At 35.5% G+C, this 20,743-nt stretch overlaps 1 protein-coding gene across 9 annotated transcripts in view; it reads right to left on the reverse strand.

Moving 5' to 3' along the window:
• Window positions 1-20,743, reverse strand: part of CEP128 (centrosomal protein 128) — a 396,639-nt gene that overhangs the window by 304,000 nt on the left and 71,896 nt on the right. For all 9 annotated transcript variants that reach the window (XM_034642093.1, XM_034642096.1, XM_034642091.1 and 6 more), the window contains 3 exons: window positions 7,981-8,067; window positions 5,359-5,433; window positions 3,674-3,806 (listed from right to left, as the gene is read on the reverse strand). In XM_034642093.1, coding sequence (XP_034497984.1) covers window positions 3,674-3,806; window positions 5,359-5,433; window positions 7,981-8,067 — 295 coding nt within the window. The remainder of the gene's footprint in view (window positions 1-3,673; window positions 3,807-5,358; window positions 5,434-7,980; window positions 8,068-20,743) is intronic.

Raw genomic sequence — 20,743 nt, forward strand, 5'->3', positions numbered from 1 at the left:
ATAAAGATGAAAATTCTAGAACCATTAAGAGAAGGTGAAGAAGTTCATTATCATATTGATATGAGAACTTTCAGATTTTTTTTAACCCTGGTAAGTAGTTAAGAAAAGTGACATTCTTCTAGTCCTCAAAGACTGACACCAAGAATAACTAGATTTTTATAAGGTGAGAAAACATATAATAAAAATACCACAGTCTTTTTCCAAACAAGAGTTCTTATGTGCATCTTTATGAAAATTTGATGAATAATCAAAAACCTTTGGATTTTACTTTTAAAAATAAATTTTAAAATATTTGATGTCAAAACATATTTCAATTATAACATCCCATGAAACTTAAGTGAACTTAATGGCATGCAATTATGTTAGGATAGGTATGTCAGAATTTGCCTAGTGAAGATTTTCTGGCAATGTGGAAACTCTAACTTAGGCAACATACTGAGTTATGTTTGGGGAATCTGAGAAAAATATTTATCTTCCCTGAATTTGATAGTACACCAAATGCTTTCAAGAGTTTCTCCAATAATTTAGGCATTTGAGTAGGAAGCCTCATTACTGAAATAATTTACAAGTGGAACAATCTGGACTAGTCTATTAGAAACCATTATAAAATTTCAATATTACAGGGGCGCCTGGGTGGCACAGCGGTTAAGTGTCTGCCTTCGGCTCAGGGCGTGATCCCGGCGTTATGGGATCGAGCCCCACATCAGGCTCTTCTGCTATGAACCTGCTTCTTCCTCTCCCACTCCCCCTGCTTGTGTTCCCTCTCAACTGGCTGTCTCTATCTCTGTCAAATATATAAATAAAATCTTTAAAAAAAAAAATTTCAATATTACCATTTCTATTACAAGTAAACCTCCAAAAAGAAATACACCCAGACTCATTGAATTCCACAACGTAAATCAATGTAAATCAAACACTTTGTGTTTCTCAAACACAAAGTATTCTTAATCTCCATAAGAAAAAGCCAGTCATATGGTTCATGAGCACTTCTGCCAGATGATTAATTTTTGTCACAGATATCAGTTTTAATTGTTTGTACATATTTTCAAATTGGGATAAAGGAAAATGAAAACATAGGCGTATTTCCAATTTATGTACAAGGACAAGTGCACACACATTTAGGCATGGAAGTAAGAAGCTGGAAAAAATTCCACTACTAGCTTTGCTGGCTCTTTCTAGGAGAAAGCCCCACGAGATAAGCATGTCTGAAACAGGTTTAAAAATAAAGCAGAGGAGAGATTAAAACTGGATGCTAGTATCAGCAACAAACAAGTGAAATATGGAAGTGAAAACAATACCAACTACATTTGCATCCAAAGAAAATACTTAAATATAAATCTAACAAAATCTGTATGAGGAAAACTACAAAACTCTGATGAAAGAAATCACAGTTGAATGAAATAAATGGAGACACAGTTCATGTTCATGGGTAGGAAGATGCAATACTGCCAAATGTCAGTTCTTCCCAATCTGATCTACATATTCAGTGCAATCCCGATCAAAATCCCAGCAAGTTATTTTGTAAATATCAACAAACTAATCCTAAAAATATATGGAAAGGCAAAGGATCCAGAACATTCAATGCAATATTGAAGGAGAAGGACAAAGCTGGAAGACTAACACTATCCAACTTTAAGACTCACCATAAAGCTACAATAATCAACAGTATAGTCCTAGCAAAAATAACCAGACAAATATATCAATGAAACAGAACAGAGGCCCGGAAATAAACCCACATCAAAACAATCAACTAATCTTTGACAAAGAAGCAAAGACAATACAGTGGAGAAAAGGTTGTTTTCAACAAATAGTGTAGTGCTGAACAACTTGGACACCCGCACGCAAAAAAATGAATCTAGATACAGACTTCTAGGCATTTGGAAACAAGAATTCCTTTCACAGGAGTTAATTCAAAATGAGTCACAGACCCAAATAAAAAACACAAAATTACAAAACCTTTAGAAGACAGGAGAAATTGTGGATGACCTTGGGTTTGATGATGACTTTTTAGGTAGAAGAACAGAATCATCATCCGTGAAAGAAATAACTCATTAAGCTGGACTTCATTAAAATTAAAACTTTTCAGTTCTGCAAAAGACACTGTCAAAAGAATGAAAAGACATGGGGCGCGTGGATGGCGCAGTCGTTAAGCATCTGCCTTCGGCTCAGGGCGTGATCCCGGTGTTGTGGGATCGAGCCCCACATCAGGCTCCTCTGCTATGAGCCTGCTTCTTCCTCTCCTACTCCTCCTGCTTGTGTTCCCTCTCTCACTGGCTGTCTCTCTCTGTCAAATGAATAAATAAATAAAATCTTTAAAAAAAAAATAAAATAAAATAAAATAAATAAAAAATAAAATAAAATCTTAAAAAAAAAAAGAATGAAAAGACAAGCTATAGACTGAGAAATTATTTGTAAAGACATAGGTGATAAAGGATTGTTATCTAAAATATCAAGAGGACTCTTAAAATTCAACAAGAAGTCAAACAACCTGCCTAAAAAATGGGCCAAGACCTTAATGAATATCTCATCAAAGAAGATATACAGGTGGAAAATAAGCATAACAAAAAATGCTCCACATCATATGTTATCAGGGAAATGTAAATTAAAACAAGATACCATTATAAACCTATTAGAATAGCCAAAATCCAGAACACTTGACAACTGCAAATACTGACAAGAATGTGGAACAACAGAAACTCTCATTCATTGCTGGTGGGAATGAAGAAATGATACAGCCACTTTGAAAGACAGTTTGGAGGATTCTTACAAAACTAAATATATTCTTACCATACAATTCAGCAATCATATTCTTTGGTATTTACCCAAAGTAAATGAAAACTTACATCCATACAAAAACCTATATACAGATGTTTGGTTTATATCAGCTTTACTCATAATTGCCAAAATCTGGAAACAACCAAATGGCCTTCAGTAGGTGAATAGATAAACAAACTGTGGTACATTCAGACAATGCTAAAAAAAAAAAAAAAAAAAAAAGAGAGAGAGAGAGAGAGAGAGCACTACCAAGCCATGAAAAGACATGGAGGAAACTTAAAGGTATATTACTAAATGAAAGTAGCCAATCTGAAACTCTGTATGATTAAACTACATTAGATTCTGGAAAAGGCAAAACTACAGAGACAGTAAAAAGATCTAGTTGCATGTGGTTAGAGGGGCGAGGGGGATGAACAAGTGCAGCACGAGGGATTTTTAAAACAGGGAAATTACTCTATGATACTATAATGGTGCCTGAATGTCATTTATACATTGTCCAATCCCATAGAATACACAACACCAAAAAGTGAATCCTAATGTAAACTACGGACTTTAAATGACAACAATGTGTCAAAGTAGGTACATCAGTTATAACAAACATACTTCCAGTGAGGGGAAGTTGACCATGGGGGAGGCTATCCATGTGTGGGAGCAGGAGGCATACAGAAAAATCTCTGTACCTTCTGCTCAATATAGCTGTAAACATAAAACTAAAAAATAAAGTCTGATAAAACACTGATGCTAAATTATGATTAGTTTATTGAAAAACCTTGTAGTAGATCAAGAAATAAGATGATGAGAGCACAATGTATGAAAATGCAATTCTGAAAATGGGAAGTATTTAAGAAAGATCAAAAAAAAAAAAAAAAACCCACACATTTACAAATCAGAATTGTACCTCTCCTAAACCTCCAGTCATCTCCTTGTTCATCCTGATGGTTCAACTGTTGCTTGGACAGCTGAGATACTTGATGTTGCAAACCCTTTCGATCACCTTCTGCTTTCACAAGTTGTGTACGGAGCTCTTCTACCTAAATACATATAGTCAAAAATGACACTTTTATCAGTTTTAAATGCAGAGAAAGAATAATTGAACTTACAAATTATTTCAAATTACTTTTCCTTCTAATGGGCTATTGTCAGCACAAGTTGAAGCCAAGTTAACCTCCTTTTTATGCCAAGCACAGTGGAATAGTGTCTTGCTCTATTTCTTTATTCCTCCTATTCCTTCCACAAAGAATGAATGTCTTTTCCCCTTCTCTGTGTCTATGGGGACAAAGAATTTGACACCAAAAAAAAAAAAAAAAATCGTTTATTGTGAACTCAGTCCACTCTACCACTATTAACCCAAAACCCCTCCATAACTGTTTTTATAGTTTTCACTCCTCTTCTATATGAATATGATCTATTGATTGATAAATTCAAGTGAAAAGATCACAATTTAGCATATTTTAATATCAAAGTACTGTTCAAAATAAGAAATAAATGCTGTTGTATAAACTATAAACTCCTTGAGGTCAGGGACTCTGTTATTCATCTGTATTTCTAAAGACTAGCAAATTTCAGGTATGTCCCCAGTTACCACTGAACAAATTAAGAGTCTCAAAAAGACTCTGTTAAAGTCACAAGGACAACCTAAACACAGTAATCTCTTACTTCAAAAGATGAGATCAGAAATCACAAGTCAGAGTTCAAAAAGAAAAAAAAAATAGTGGAAAGGACTACAAATAGAAACTTTCAAAAAAAGTCTGAACTCTGCCAACATTAATTCTATTGTAACGATGGTTGCTGAACGAACCAGTGAACATTTTTAAAGTTTTTGTAAAATAGGTCTCAACGGTTTTCAGTACTAATTGTCAAAATGTAATACTCCTTCTAAGCTTGACATCTTTGCCTACCTAGCAGACTACACAGCGAGTTATGTAAGTCACACCACAAAACAGAGAAAGGTACAAGTGCAGTTTATATTAAACAGGCAGAGAGGCAGTTAGAAGCCTATATGCCCTTATCCAATGTATGTAAGATGACTATTTCAAGTTACTGAACTTTAAACAGCAGAAGCACAAAACTTTCATTATAGGCTAATGGGTTGCAGAATGTTATACTTTAAAATTAAACTTTATCTTTGTTTAAAAGGGGCGGGTAGCATCTTGAAAATGTAAACATAAGACAATGCAAAGTAACTTGAATATGTAAAGGTCTGTTTCATGTATTTTATTCTCCCTTTACTCTCCAAGGTCTCCTTGAGTAAAATTAAGCCCCTGGGAAAATTTCATCTTACATATCCACTCTCATTTTTACACTGGTTATGCTAACAGAGAGAAATCCTAAATTGGAGCAGCAATCAGCAAGACACACTATCACAGTGGGAACTTGGTCCAGTGTTTTGTACCAGCTCTTCTCTGACTCTTCCGGAAAGGATTTCATCTTTTGCTTATGTATTTTAATATACATTCCTTAGGTACAGAATTTTTTTTTTCCCTAGGTGGGTTTTTTCTTCCTCTCACAAAGACATTTAATAGAAAAGGAGACTCAATCCTGATTTAATTTAAAAACAGATTACCATAGCTTGCATAGACTTACCTGACGCAGAAGTGTTTCTCTGCTGCCTTCCGACTGACTCAATAACCTTCGGGATACCTCTAATTCCTGTTCAAGCTAGAGTTTCAACAAAGGATAAAGAAAAATGTCCATGGGCAGAAAATAACTAAATTATTATGGGCATAGTTTCAGAGGAGAAAACTAGAGAACTTTTCAGAAGATATTTACAGCTAATATGAAAAAATATCTTGCTATCAAAACATATCAATGCCTCCCTGAAAATGTTATTTGCATAACAAAAAGTGAACCAGACCAGACCTCAGGGGATCAGTTCCATCTCAATTATGACACTCTTCTCCTTAGGTCTCCTTTCTGTCATCTCTAAAATAAGGACTTTATATTAGATAATCTCTGAGATTCCTTCCCATTCTGAATTATTATAATCTAAATTCCAAAGCAATGTTTTCCTTTAGTACATGTAATGTCATATGAACTGAATTAGAATAAAAACTTGAAGGACCCAATGATTAAAGTATATTTCATCCAATTGGGTATTTTGTATATTCTTAATATTCCAACATTCCTAATATTCCCAATATTCATAACATTCCTAAAATTTAAAAATACCTAATTTCAGAATAACACATTTAAGCTTTCCTTAATAATATAATCTAAATATTCACAGAAAATGTGCTAATTAGATAACCAAATACCTAAAAAGTTTGAATGTGCCTAGCTTACTAAAAATTGAAAATATAATAGGATATGAAGGGGGGAGGAATATGCCACCGCCCTCCCCGCCCTGCCCAAAATATGCCTCTTTGGCATAAGGATTTTTTGATGTGAAGGGAATCAAGACCCAACAGACTCAGGAAAAGCTTTTACCTCTCCCTTATTACATTAAAGAAATTAGAGAGGGAGTCTGTACCAGGCAGAGAGCTATTACCAGAGATATATATGAAAGACTTATCTGCAAGACAAGGGAAACATTTGTTTACCAAACATTTGCTCTTCTCCTCTTCCTGTGAATTGTTCTCCCCTTTGAATCCCAAGACCTCTATCCCATTTCCTCAGCTCAGGATTGTATATAAGCCTCGACTGCCTGGCTGCCTTTGAGCTCATATTTTTAGGCAGCTCCTATAAATACAAAATCAGATTTGTTTTTCTCCTGTTAATCTATTTTAGGCCAACCTAATTATTAGATCGGCCAAAGAACCTTGAAGAGTAAAGGGAAAACTACTTTTTTACCCTTACAGATGGGACACGTTTGTTAAAATTCCTGAGATTACGTATGCTAGACATGCTTGCATTTTGTAATAGTAAGGCTGTTTTGTGAAACCACAAATTTATATTGAGATGTTATTAAGTGCTTAGATTTGTAATAGTTATCCTAAATTATCATTTCACTTGACCAAACTCCTACCTATATACAGTCCTTTAAAGTTTGTCCATGAGGTAGCTATGGCTATCAAAGAGTAGCATAAAGGGGCACTGTAGTTCTGATCTTCACTGTGGTGACAGTTATTGTGAACCTATACATGACACAACTTCATAGAACCACATACATGAATGAGTGCACATAAAGTTGGGGCAATGTGCATAAATTCTGTGGACTGTACCAAAATCAATTTCTCAGTTTGGATATGGAATGACAATTATGCAAAATGTTACCACTGAGGGAAAGTGGGTGAAAGGCACATGTAACCTCTCTCTACATTTTGTCTTCCAACACCTTATGAATCTATAACTATTTCAATAAGATTTTTTTAAACATTATACCTGTGGCCAATAAAATCATATTCTAAAAAAAAGTAAAGTATATACAGAGTTACAGAATCCACACAAAATATTATCTCACTTGTCCTCTAGTTTCCTTGGAGAAATAAAGAGGGAAAGAATCACACTTCAATCAAAATGTTTTCAAAATCTACCAAGGCCCATACTGGTCCCGCTCCCTGGATAATACCAACTCCTCAAGGGCAAGCATGAAGGCCGGACACGACTTGCTTACCATAAAGGCAGGGTGGACGCGTCGTTTAACTCAACATAGGTTGGTGAAATAAAAATCGAGGAGGAAATGGTAGATTTACAGAGTGATACAGAGCAAAAAACATTACATCGGGGCAAATTTCATTTTATCATGTGCTACCTTGGGCTCATCCTTAAATCTACTAATTTGCAAACTAAGGAGAGTTGGCAGTCCTCTAAATGCCTCTCTAACTCTAATGTGCTAGGCTCTACAGATTCACAGACATGAATATATGTCAAAAGTCCTTACTATTTAATGTACCTACGCTGATCTTCTATGAGGAAAATGAATACATTCAAAATCCCCACCCTTTCAACAATAGGTATTTCCTAAATAACCCTGCAGCAAAGTCAAGCTCCCTAAATGTTCCCCAGCAAGGAATGATAAAGTTCAACAACTGGCCTCTAGAAAGGGAGTGGCCAGGTGACAAGGTAGCAAATGACCTGTTCATGTTTCCCAGAGCAAGCAGGAGAGAATGGCAGAGCCATCGAACCAAGCAACTCCACATCAAAACATAAAGGCTTCACTGTGTTCTAACAAATGATCTCAGGGACAATGTTCAAGGCACTCAGCAAATATCACTGGCTCCATTTCAAACAGCATTACTCTTTGAAAGATAACTTTCAAAATCTTACTTGACTCTTCTCAGTTTCAGTCTGTTTTAGCTTATTTTTCATGACACCCTCATTTTCATCTGCTTTAGTTTCTTGTTTCTTCAATGCCTAGAATGAAAGATATGAAAAAAATATGTATTATTCGAAAATACACATAAAACTGAAAGACACTATTAGGATTTATTAAGAAAAGGGGGGAAGAAGATGATTATGAGCTGTACAATGTACATAAAGGAATTACAACCCTCTCATTCACTGTGGTCCTAAGTATACTTCAGCAGTGATATATATTTTTTATATATCAAATATAAACAACTTCTTGATCTTCCTAATCAATTTCCACTTAGTTTCACTTTTTCCCATCTTTGTGTATTTTGTTACACATTTAGGGACTGTAGACAGCTAACAGTTCACTTGGAAACAAAGCTTACTGCTTGGTGAAATAATACTATAAAAATCATTTTATCTGTTCAACTATTTAGACATAATAATAAAAGTCAGCTCGCTAGTTTTTCAAATTCTGAAAAAATATCTTGAGATAGAAATATGCTTATTGCATCATTATTACATGTATGATATTTTATCACTACACAGAACTAGCTCTTCAAACCATTCTTCACAAAGAGAAAAGAAAGCATTCTTTTCTACATTTGTCTCTCTTTAATAAAATGGAAAAAGGAACTTCAAGAAAATTCATATTTCAAAAGGTAACCAGAAAAATGTGTGTTTTGGTTTGCCCTACGTTAAAACAAAATTAAACTTAAGGAAAAAAAATATATACTTGGAGCAATCTTTCATGACATTTAAAAGGCGTTCTATTTGTTTAAGAAAAATTTTGATAATTCTAGCATTTAGACTTTTCAAGGTATATGTGCAGAGGCCACCCAAATTGAGAAAAGCCAAATGCCTGAGGTCTCCCAACAAAGACCTATGGTGTTCAACAGAAAAATTATTTTTAGACAAATAGCAAAATATGTTAAAAACTGTTTTGATGCAGGGGCACCTGGGTGGCTCAGTCAGTTAAACATCTGACTCTTGATTTTGGCTGAAGTCATTACTTCAGGGTGGCGAGATCCAGCTCTGCCTTGGGCTCCGTGCTCAGTGCTCAGCAGAGAGTCTGCTAGAGATTCTCTCCCTCCCCCTCCTCCTCTGCCCCCTCACCCTCACGTGTGCTCTCTAAAATAAGTAAATAAATCTTTTTCAAAAAAACTGTTTTGATGTAAATATAATCAATCATATTTAACTTCCTTAACTTACATATCCAACGAATAACTCCTAAGTGCATTTACTATGTGTCAGACACCGTGCCGGGGCTACTAGTATACATGCGTATAAAATAACCATGGTCCCTGTCAGGAAATTACAGCTCCTTCTGCCATGGCTCTAACTCTAAAAGAAAGGAATTGAGTAAAAAGTCAGAGAGGCAGCATCGAAATGAAAAATAATTTTGGTTTGAGGACAGTAATAATATTATAACACTTACACTTCACTCTATGCAGGGGTTCTTCTTCTTACATATTAAATACATTATATATATTAAACATATACATTTAATCTTTGTGATGTGGGAAACAAAGGCAAAAGAAAAAATTAGACTGGCTTACTACCTACAGCCCACTGACAAGTCCTTGCAACAGGCAGAGTGGTTCCTCTAGGAACTCAGCTGCCTTGATGTTAATGCTTTGCTAAGGGCAAAATGCAATCTTAGCTTAACATTATCCTCACCCCCAGGATCCTATAAGTCTTCTTTAACATATAAAAATTCCTTTGAGGGGCGCCTGGGTGGCACAGCAGTTAAGTGTCTGCCTTCGGCTCAGGGCGTGATCCCGGCGTTCTGGGATCGAGCCCCACATCAGGCTCCTCCGCTGTGAGCCTGCTTCTTCCTCTCCCACTCCCCCTGCTTGTGTTCCCTCTCTCACTGGCTGTCTCTATCTCTGTAGAATAAATAAATAAAATCTTTAAAAAAAAAATTCCTTTGAAACTTCGTTTATCTCCAGCTCCCAAGATATATGTTAGCAATCATCCTCCAAGCATACGACCCACCAATATACGTCTGAAGGCTCTCATGACTGAGTTTTCACTAAACAGTAATAAATGACCTCTTCCTAACAATAGCTAGCCCCCTCAAGGTCTTGAAAACCTTGCCTCCAAAATACCTTGGAGGCTGGTGCCATCCCTAACCCCCTCCCAATTTGAAAGTATATAATTGGTCACGCCTCTTGATCCCAGTGCAGCTCTTTCTGCCCACGGGTCCTGTCCCTGTGTTTTAATAAAACCACCCTTTTGGGACGCCCGGGTGGCTCAGTTGGTTGGCTGACTGCCTTCGGCTCAGGACATGATCCCAGGATCCTGGGATTGAGCCCTGCATCAGGCTCCTTGCTCAGTGGGGAGCCTGCTTCTCCCTCTCCCTCTGCTTGCTGCTCTGCCTGCTTGTGCGCTCTCTCTCTCCGTCAAATAAATAAAATCTTTAACAACAAACAAAAAAAAAAACACCCTTTCACACCAAAGACATCTCAAGAACTTTTTCTTGGCCATTGGCTCTGAACCCCAGCATTTCAACCTACATCATTTATAAATCCACAAGTTATTATTAAGCCAATTTATTAAGAGGGAAAGTGGGGTACGAGTAGTTGAATCATACTGCTTTTCAGGTAATTATCAAAAGAATTTGATGTTTGATATTTATCCATTCTTGCAGGGTAGGTGGAATTTGTAATAATATTTAATTCCATATGGATAATCTATTCAAGGTGGGATGTGTTTATAAATTTTGGCTTCATGAAATTACATTAGAAACCTGAAACTGATTGCAGGCATCTTTATTCTTTCCATGCTGCTTTCCCCAGCCAATACGCATGTGTAAGAGAATGAAAAGATATAAAGATGTTGTTATTACATTTTTTAATCATTTCGTAAAGTTTTGAACTATTTCACTCCTCAACATTATCATTTCAACCTAGCCCTATTTTGTTTTAAATGGGTTAAACTTAATTGGTTATCTTTTCAGTATTTCTTCACTGAGCTAAAAAAACCAGCCTGGGCTTTTCCATGGTGGGGGTAGGGGGTTGTTACAAGGAAGACTTCTTCTGACAGCTGATAAATTTCATCCAACCATAAACAGCCTCTGATTCTGGATTCAAACTCCTCAGCAAAAGCCACTCCAACTTAAAAGGAGAATTAAGCTCAACTTCCCAGAGGGAAAATATCAAAAAATGTGTGATGGTATGTTAAAAACCACTAAAGTAATTAACACTTGTTTTGATAGATAATTTGAGACTATACAAATATCCTTAAAGTTTCACCCACCAATTTTAGCTCAAAGCCAGAGCAAAGATAACATTATCGGGTCTTTTTTAGCCTACCAAATTTTCCCCCATCAAACCTTATAATCTAATGCCACCCAGATTCCTAGTAAATTAACTCAGAGGTCAGTGCTCACCAGCACGTAGAAGGTTAAAACTTTCTGCATTTACCCCAAGATAACTTGCTTACCCCCAAAACGCTAATAAGTGATCTGGAATTTACATAAAACTGTTACAGATGGATGGGGTATACTCATCAAAGCTCCACCAAACATTGGCTGTTCTCTTAATTCTCTTGGGCTACCTCCCTGTCCCCTTACACCTTGTCCATCCTCATTGTTTACTTTCTTTGCACCTGCTGGACCTTCCCCACAGCCTTCTAAATCTCCCTCTCCAGGTTATGCAGAGCAGTTTGCCTTTATTCCAGCTCTCAATTTTTAACAGTTATACTTGCAACCACACCCAACACCCTTACTTCCCTGACCCTGTGAAGTCTTACCAGTTTCCAGAATTCATTCCCCCAAAAGGGCAATGTGAGAAATTATTATTTTCATGCTCATACTAATAGATATTTAATCTTCATTTCTTATAATTAGTATAAATATTAATAATTTGATGTTAAAGAAATAGAAATCAATAAGCTGAACTTTATTTTTTTTTTTTAGATTTTATTTATTTATTTATTCGACAGAGACAGCCAGCGAGAGAGGGAACACAAGCAGGGGGAGTGGGAGAGGAAGAAGCAGGCTCACAGCGGAGGAGCCTGATGTGGGGCTCGATCCCAGAACGCCGGGATCATGCCCTGAGCCGAAGGCAGATGCTTAACCACTGAGCCACCCAGGCGCCCCAATAAGCTGAACTTTAATTAAACAAATTCTGTGTTATAACATGGAATTATACTTTATAAAAACATAATTCTTCTGAAAGTCAACTTTTTTTAAAATCCTAATTTCCATACATGAGCTTATTGAATAAAAGAACCTCTAATTATTTTCTATACCTAGGAATCTGCAAAAAAAAATTTCTTTTCCTCCTCACTTTCTACCTTCAACACCTGACCAGTTATTTATAATATCCCTTTTCCAAATAATACATTTTTCTATTATAGTTGTACTTTGGTACCCAAAATGTTATTTAATACCCCCCTTTTTTTATTTCTCCTTTTACTCTAATGATATATAAGTCTTAGAAAAATGTAGTCAATGAGAACTTAAATTGTATTGTTTTCAGTAGAGGAGCCAAAGTGAAGTCTTAAGGAGCAACTCAAAGCAAATTACTGTATTTCCACCATATCATTTAGAAATGTCATTAAGTTTGAACATTATTTCTGCTTCCTACAGACCATCACACATGTAATATTCTAGCCCAGAATACTGAACATATTTTCTACACTACCTAATTTAAAATGAAAGACAAAGAAAATCTAACTCTTAACACCCAGTAAATACATATTAATGCATTTTTAACTTCTGAAAACACAAATAACACTCAAGGAGAAAGACTTTAAAAACTAACTGAATCAAAATTACAAACTATTTCTTTAAACGCTAATAATAAACTTTAACTCATTTACTATCTTTTTAAGTGTATAAGGCTGCACTAGATTTCTTTTCCATTTGACTTAGATCAAGCAATGAGAATTATATTAAAACTGACCCACTAAAGCAGTTATAAAAAGAGAAAAAAAATCACATGCAAATGAATTTCTATTATTATGTTATTTTGCTTTTTAAATTTTTTTTTTTTTTTTTTTTTTACTTAAAAGCAGTTTCGCTATAAAGCTAGCATGTGCCCTGCTCCAGGATTCAGATTGTCTTTTACACCTTTAAGATTATAGCAACAACGCAGAGCCTTAATAGTGCGTCCCTGGAGCACATTCAAATCTTTAATAACAACAATTTTTCTTCTTTTCCTAAAGTGTGCCTATTTCCATTAAAAAGACTAACATATTGAGTATTATACTACTATAGTTCTTTAGAGGTAGAGGATTCTGAATTCTTACGGTTATATATACATATATATATATGTATATATGTATATATAACCACTAGATAGATAGATAGATAGATAGATAGATAGATAGATAGATAGATTAGATAGATAGATTTTTTTTTTTTAAAGCAGCCTTTTCTTTTAGGAAGGAAAGGAAAGGAGAAAAGGAGGATGTTTGTAGACATCTCATCTGACCATAAAACCTCCCACAACTTTGACAATAGGCATGTTTATCAAGAGGCTCTAAAAAATAACACACTCAAAAATAAAGAACAAATAGGGAATTAAAGGCCCTTTGTCTACTGTAAAGGGACCAGCCAGCCTGGGTAAGAATGATGGAGCTGGAATGAAACAGAGGTAGGGGGCGCCTCGGTGGCTCAGTCATTAGGCATCTGCCTTCAGCTCAGGGCGTGATCCCAGCAGTCTGGGATGGAGCCCCACATCAGGCTCCTTTGCTGGGAGCCTGCTTCTTCCTCTCCCACTCCCCCTGCTTGTGTTCCTTCTCTCACTGGCTGTCTTTCTCTCTCTGTCAAATAAATAAATAAAATCTTAAAAAAAAAAAAGAAAGAAAGAAAGAAACAGAGGTAGGTCCTATGTTAACTCCCACATAGGCCACTGAAATTCAAAAAAAAAAAAAATGAACGTAAACTATACTGTCTCATCCTAATCACTCAGCAGTGCTCCAAGTGCATGCCTTTGGTCACAAGGGCAAGAACATGTAGATGACTCACTGGTAAACCAACAAGACTATAGAAAAACAAGTCTGCTCACACAGAACAATAGGTCAGGAACATTATTCTTTAAAAGGTACAAACCTCCAACTCAGATTTTTCCCCCAGTAATAAAGAATGAAGTCATGTCACTGAGAATTAGAAAACTATTGCTCTTACTATATATCATTTAAGATTTTTTTTTTTGAGCAGTTTTAGGTTCAAGGCAAAACTGAGAGGGAAATGGAGTTCCCATATACACCAGTGTCCTCATACATGCATAAGTTCCCCATTATCAACATCCTTCAACAAAGTAGTACATTTGTTACAACTGATGAACCTACAATGACACATTATAATTGCTCATAATTTACATTAAGGTTCATTTTTGATGCTGCACACTCTATGGCTTTGAACAAATATATGACAGGTATCCATCATCACAGTATCATAGTGTATTTTCATAGCGTATTTTCACTAAAAATCCTGTGCTCTACCTATTCATTCCCTATCTCCCAAATTCTGACAACCACTGATCTCTTTACTGTCTCCATGGTTTTTCTTTCCCAGAATGTCATATAGTTGGATTCATACAGTATGTAGTCTTTTCAGATTATTCTCCCACTTAACAATATGCCTTTAAATTTCCTCTATGTCTTTTCATTGCTTCATTGCTCACTTGACTATATTTTATAATTAAATTCTTCACGTAGGTACAAAATAAAAGTCAGCAAATATTTTAAGCTTCACAATATAATGCACTTCTGATCCAAATGAGACAACATGAACTATAAAGTTAAAAGTTTATATTTATGTATATTAAAAATTTTAAATAGCTTTAAGAACATTTGTTATATTTCAAATCAAGAAAAAACATTATTAAGTACTTAATATGTATAAAATACTGTAATAAACATAGTTAATTGAGATTTTTTTAAAAGATAGAAATCTGGTGTCTATTTCCAAAATTCTCTTTTGAAAACCTAAATCACAACTCTAAAACCATCAAATATCAATAGAATAATACATATTTTGAAAAGATATATGCATAATGCAGCAGGATTTTATTGCTTGAACTAATACTACTCACTTAAATTAACATAGATTTTATTTCTGTCAAGCTCTGTGAATTTCTAAATTTTGTTTTTTCCTAAATCAAGTTAGAGATTCCTCCCACATGAGAACTAGCTAAAGTCATGGAAAATTTTAGCCTTTAAGTTCATCCAGTTGGGGATTATCTGTGCCAACAAAAAACCAAACAAAACAAAACAAAAAAAATTAGGTTTCTTTTCAAGGCAGAAAACAATGCATTCATATTCTAAATCTCTGAACCAGTATATAACTCAAAAATAGCTAGATTTTACTTAATTGTTCAAAGAAATTTATTTTTCAGTCATAACCAAGGAACAAAATGCTATATAAACAACTACCACTAAAAAAAAAAATAAAAAGGTTAGTAAGTTAAAATAGAATTGCATGATAAAGTACAAAGAAAATCCAATAATGATCATTACTACTATACCAGCATACAGATTTTGGGATACCAAAGTGAGGGAGAAATTCTAAAAACCTGCTGCCAGTTGAATTATGTGTATTTTCCAGATGGAAGTGGTAAGCACACTGTGTGTGGAGTCACAAGATACAGCCATTCCTGCTTTTCAAAAGGCAGAGTAATATCAAATATCACACAGTTAAGTAAGATTTATCAGTAGTTAAGTACATTGGTATTACTTCTGATGATAATTGTAATCCTTAATGATGTTTTTGAAAGATACCTGAGGTTTTGAAACATAAAACTTAAAGCTTCTCTTTGAGAATGGCCCCGATGTCTATTTTTTTTTCTTTTTTGTCTTCTTATGCTAAGGTGTTTATTTTTTCAGGAATCTGAAGAGCTTTTATAGAAATTATTGTGGTAGGATAGATGGTCACTTATTACTGACCTATTTTCCCCCAATGAATAGGAAATTTACTGTTTCTACTACGTCCATATTTATGGAGTCTGTGACTGGCTGGGGCACCCTTTGCCAATGAAGCCAACCAAGGTCATGGGTTCAATCACCATGAGAGCCAATTCCCTTTGCTCTGTTCCATGGTCATAGTCTTTACCCTAAACCTTAGCCAAAGGCCACATGGAAGACTAACTAGGCCAGAGACCCTGGATGAATCAGCAAGATCTACCAGGACTATAAAAATAACTCAAAGGTAAAACCCCTATTGACTACTGTCAGGATTTCATTCTTTAAATGTTATTAAATTTGCCAATCTGCAAAACAAAACCTTAATTACTGCCTACAAAGTTGGTTTGCTAAAAAGACATACAAGTCTTCTGCCTTCTTTAATTCAAAAGCAACAATGGTAATGAGTATTATTCCCTAAAATGCCACTGCTTTTACTGGAACAGATTTTATTTTTATGCAATCTTTTACTTAAGAAAAATCTTGCAAGTAAAGTTAAATGTGAGCCCAACAAGTGCACTTTCCAGGATTTCCTTCAAAATCAAAAAGCAAAGGCTCTTAGTGGAGGGTCTGTTTTTATCTGAGTAGTTTCCTCTTTGAAAAAGGACACTCGAGAGTTTTATTAGAAACCCCTGAGCAATAGGATACTTCATTTGACTTTCTAAATACAGGACCTCTGAGTTAGAATTGTTGACAAACAGAAGATCATAGATAATTACAAAAATTTAATTTAAAATTTCTCAAGTTTAAAAATAAAATAAAATAAAATAAAATTTTATACGTATTTGAGCAATATGCCCTGTAAACATACACCACCTTTCATTGTTTAGAGTTAGAGGATGTTATTTTATGCGTTTGGATTTTTTTTTCACTATTTTCTAATCAAAATAAAACAGTACCAAGTCAATGAATATGTCTATCTGTAGCAGTGGTCTCCGTTTACACAACATTACTATGCACTCAGTAGTTGCCCAATAAATATTAATTGATAATGATGGAAAAGGGCTTTATAAACAGATGGTCTAGGATAAATTCACTGAAAATGTAGATAGAAACATTATACTCTTCAAGAAAAGCACAAAGTAGAAATCAAACAAGTCCTGCACTCAGAAAATCTCAGGCTATTGTCAGGCAGCTGTTCAGTCAACAAGAGCACAGACATTTTTCATCATCATCACAGCATTAGCAGCATTAAATGTCTATGTGCATATGGTGCTACACAAAGGGACTCGCACAGATTCATGCTAGCCTTATTTGTTATAGTTTACAATGACAATATTAGCAAGAACAAGTAAGTACACACAGCAAAATAAATGTGATTAAACAACACTTTAAGATCTAGTCAGATATGGTATGAACATAAAATGTGTCAGACTTAAATGCAACTCACAGCAGCAATAAGAGTAGTTATTCATAAAGCAAACCTCAACTATTTCCAAACACATTCTGAGGCGCTTTACAAGAACATCTATACACACACTTAAAGAATAGGTGAAATAAAGAAAGGAGTCAGAAGCCATAATTGCCATTTTAGAGAAAATAAATGACTCTTCAAGAACCTAGAGAGCAAATGATCAGGGGGGGAAAAAAGTAGAACAAAACAATTATATGAGGACTAACTTCAATGAGGACAGGAACAAAGAAGCTACCAGCAAACTGATCAACCCAGGAAGACATCCTGAAAAACACACCTTATTCAAAAACATGTGAATAATAAAAAAATATGTTACACACGCTGGAGGATTTTGACGAAAGATCACTGAAATGGAGAGGTGAAAGGGGATAGAAAGTACACTGCAAACATTTAATAATTAATACCCTTAGGTAATATTTTCTTAATAGAGTAAAAAGCCTAAGAAGAGATGACATAAGTGTTAATTATACAGAAATGAGATTTTATGAATCTCAGGACAACTGACATCTACACATCATCTCATAAAACTGCACCCTTCAAAGGAACCCAAAAACCTTCCCTAGCATGCTAACACTTGGCAGTTTACTTCTCTAATGATATAGGATACAGTTCTATACTTTCAACTTTTGTTTTGTCAATATTAAATAGGAGGCTCCTGAAATATATGATCTGGAATATTCCTTAATCCAGCCAGCTATTCCTATCACTATTTCCCAGTAAAAGAAAGGGAACATGGCTTGTGCAAACTGCATATAATATGCATGAACCACATGGGAAGTTTGCTCTGTGAATGGAAATTCAAGTACTGAGTGAGTACAAGGTTGAAAGAGACAATATACAAGATCTCTTCCAGCTTCTCTTCTACAAGGAGTTTTGGGGGAAAAAATATATTTTCCACAGAAAAAAATATTAAAAGGGTTTTAGTGTCATCTGAAATGATCAAAGCCTAATAAAACAGACTTACAGGTTAAATCAGCAGGGGTGGGGTGCAGGAGGCAAAGAGGTAAATCAAGAAAAAGACTAAGGAAGAAGACTGGAGAACATAATATATCTTGGACCTGCACATTTCAAGCTGTGCCAAATAGTGTTCAACCAGCTTTGAAAGACAAATCCCATAATAGACAATCATTCTTTTCCATCTCTTTCCTTTTTATCAGCATGGTAACATTAATGGTTCTTTCACAACCTTACAGAAAAGTGTTTACTTTATCCTTGTAAAAAAATAAGTAATCCACAGGTAACAAACATAAAAAAGAGAAGAAAATAATTAACATGGTATAAAAAGACAGAGAACAATACTGTAAATCAAAACTATAGTGAGTCAGACTTTAAATATGTATTTCGGCTACATGTAGTATCACGTAGCAATAAGCAATGGGGTAGAATCACATTCATAAAAGAAATGCCTAAAATGATTTGAAAACACAAAGTCTCAGCAAAAATCCCACTTCTTCCACCCAAATTTTCCCAAAGGGTTAAGAAGATATAACTATTTCCCCTCTGGGCTCCTCTGAAGCCTATTTCAAAACTGAAATAATGCCCTTAGTGAATTACAAAGATTGTTAACATTTCTTTCTCAGCTAAACTGGGAGTCCCTCAAAGTCAAGACAATGCTTTAAGTACCATTAAATCTCTAGTCTGCAGCATCATACCTGGCATATACTAAGTATGTGAGGGTATAGGATGAATATTTTACTATGTATAGTTCTGACTTCATAGTAGACAATATTTATTCATCCCTTCCTCCAAGAAACACTTATTGGGCCCTTATTCCATGCCAGCCATAGCTCTAGGTGCTCTAGATACAGCAGTGAGCAATGTGCCTTGCCTTCACAAAGCCTGCATTCTGATCAGGGGGCAAATGACAAGTAATAAAAAGTGCTAATAAAAAAAATATATATATGGCTGTATAAGGGGCTCAGGAGTAAAGAATGGGTTTATCTAGAATAGTTAATAAGGCCTTGCTGAAGTAGGGCTCTGAATGACATGAGGGTAAACAGCAATGCAACTGTTTCCAGAGCTGAAAATTCCTGGCTCTGGAAATGGAAAGTACAAATGTCCAAAAGCAGGAGGGTGCCTGGCATGTCTGTGGAAAAGCAAGAAGGCAAGTGTAGTTGGCCTAGAGTGGACAAGAAGAATGACAGAGAATTAGGGGAGTGAGCATGCAGGAACCATAAGAGACGGGTCTTGTAGCCTAAGGATTTTACATTTCATTCTGAATATGATAAGGAAACCACTGAAGGGTTCTGAAGAATGATGTGGCACTATCTGATTCTGTGGGGAAAAGACTGTAGGAAGGTAAGAATGGGAGCAACTGGGCTGGCTACTGCACTAGCCCAAGCAGGGAAAATAGAGACAGGAGGATAGATGAGAGTAGTAGTGATACAGGGGGTGATGAGTGATCAATTCAAATACTGCTGATGTGGTGCCTGGGTGGCTCAGTCAGTTAAGCATCTGACTCTTGATTTTGGCTCAGGTCATGATGTCAGGGTCATGGGATCAAGCCCTGTGTCCGCTCAGCATGGAGTCTGCTTGCCCCTCTTCCTCTGCTCTTCCTCCTGCATGTGCTCTTTCTCTCTCCCGCCATCTATTCTCTAAAGTGAATAAATAAAACCTTTAAAAATAAATAAATAGAGCTGACAGAATTTAATGATGGACAGCATATGAAGGGTGAGAGAAATGGCAAAGGCAAGAACATAAACGAACCACATAAAATTTTTTAAATATAAAGTTAACATTGTTTTTGTCATCAAGATTGAGTATCCATCCTTTTAGAAGAAATAATCACAGGAGCTACTTAATAGGCTGAACCACACAAAAAGACACAGTTTGGCACCTTCTATACAAGTTCCCAGGTCAGGAGGGGAAAGAACAGGAAATGGAGCTCCAGCAACCCAAGTCTGCCCAGGCTTTGTGGCTTTAAATCACAGCACCACTCTAACTTGATTCCCATCCAAGTCTGATATTGGCTAACAGTGCTTAAGGATCTCTATCTCAGATGAAAAATAAGAAACTGAACAACTTTTTTTCACTGCCAAATAAGCCCATGGAATGATGACATAAGGTTATAGGTGTAAATAGTGTTCTACCTTGACCATAAGAGATGTTAGAAAAACCTAAGCAATTTCTTATTTCTTGAGTAATAAATAATAAATACCACAGCTTCAGTATTTACCAAAACAAAAACAAAAACAAAAACCCTAGGGTATTGAATACAAATGTAAATTAACTAGAAATGCAGGGAGTCATACAGCTACAAAAACTGTTTTTTTTATCATGTAAAAGAAACACAAACAGACAAGATTACACAAAGGAAAATCGAACATGAGAACACCAGTGGAAAATGACTGTAACTGGGTTGGGTGGACAACAAGGTACAAAGGCAGTAATGATTAAGGAGAAGAAAATGAT

This window comes from Ailuropoda melanoleuca, chromosome 14, assembly GCF_002007445.2.
Source record: "Ailuropoda melanoleuca isolate Jingjing chromosome 14, ASM200744v2, whole genome shotgun sequence".
NCBI lineage: Eukaryota > Metazoa > Chordata > Mammalia > Carnivora > Ursidae > Ailuropoda > Ailuropoda melanoleuca.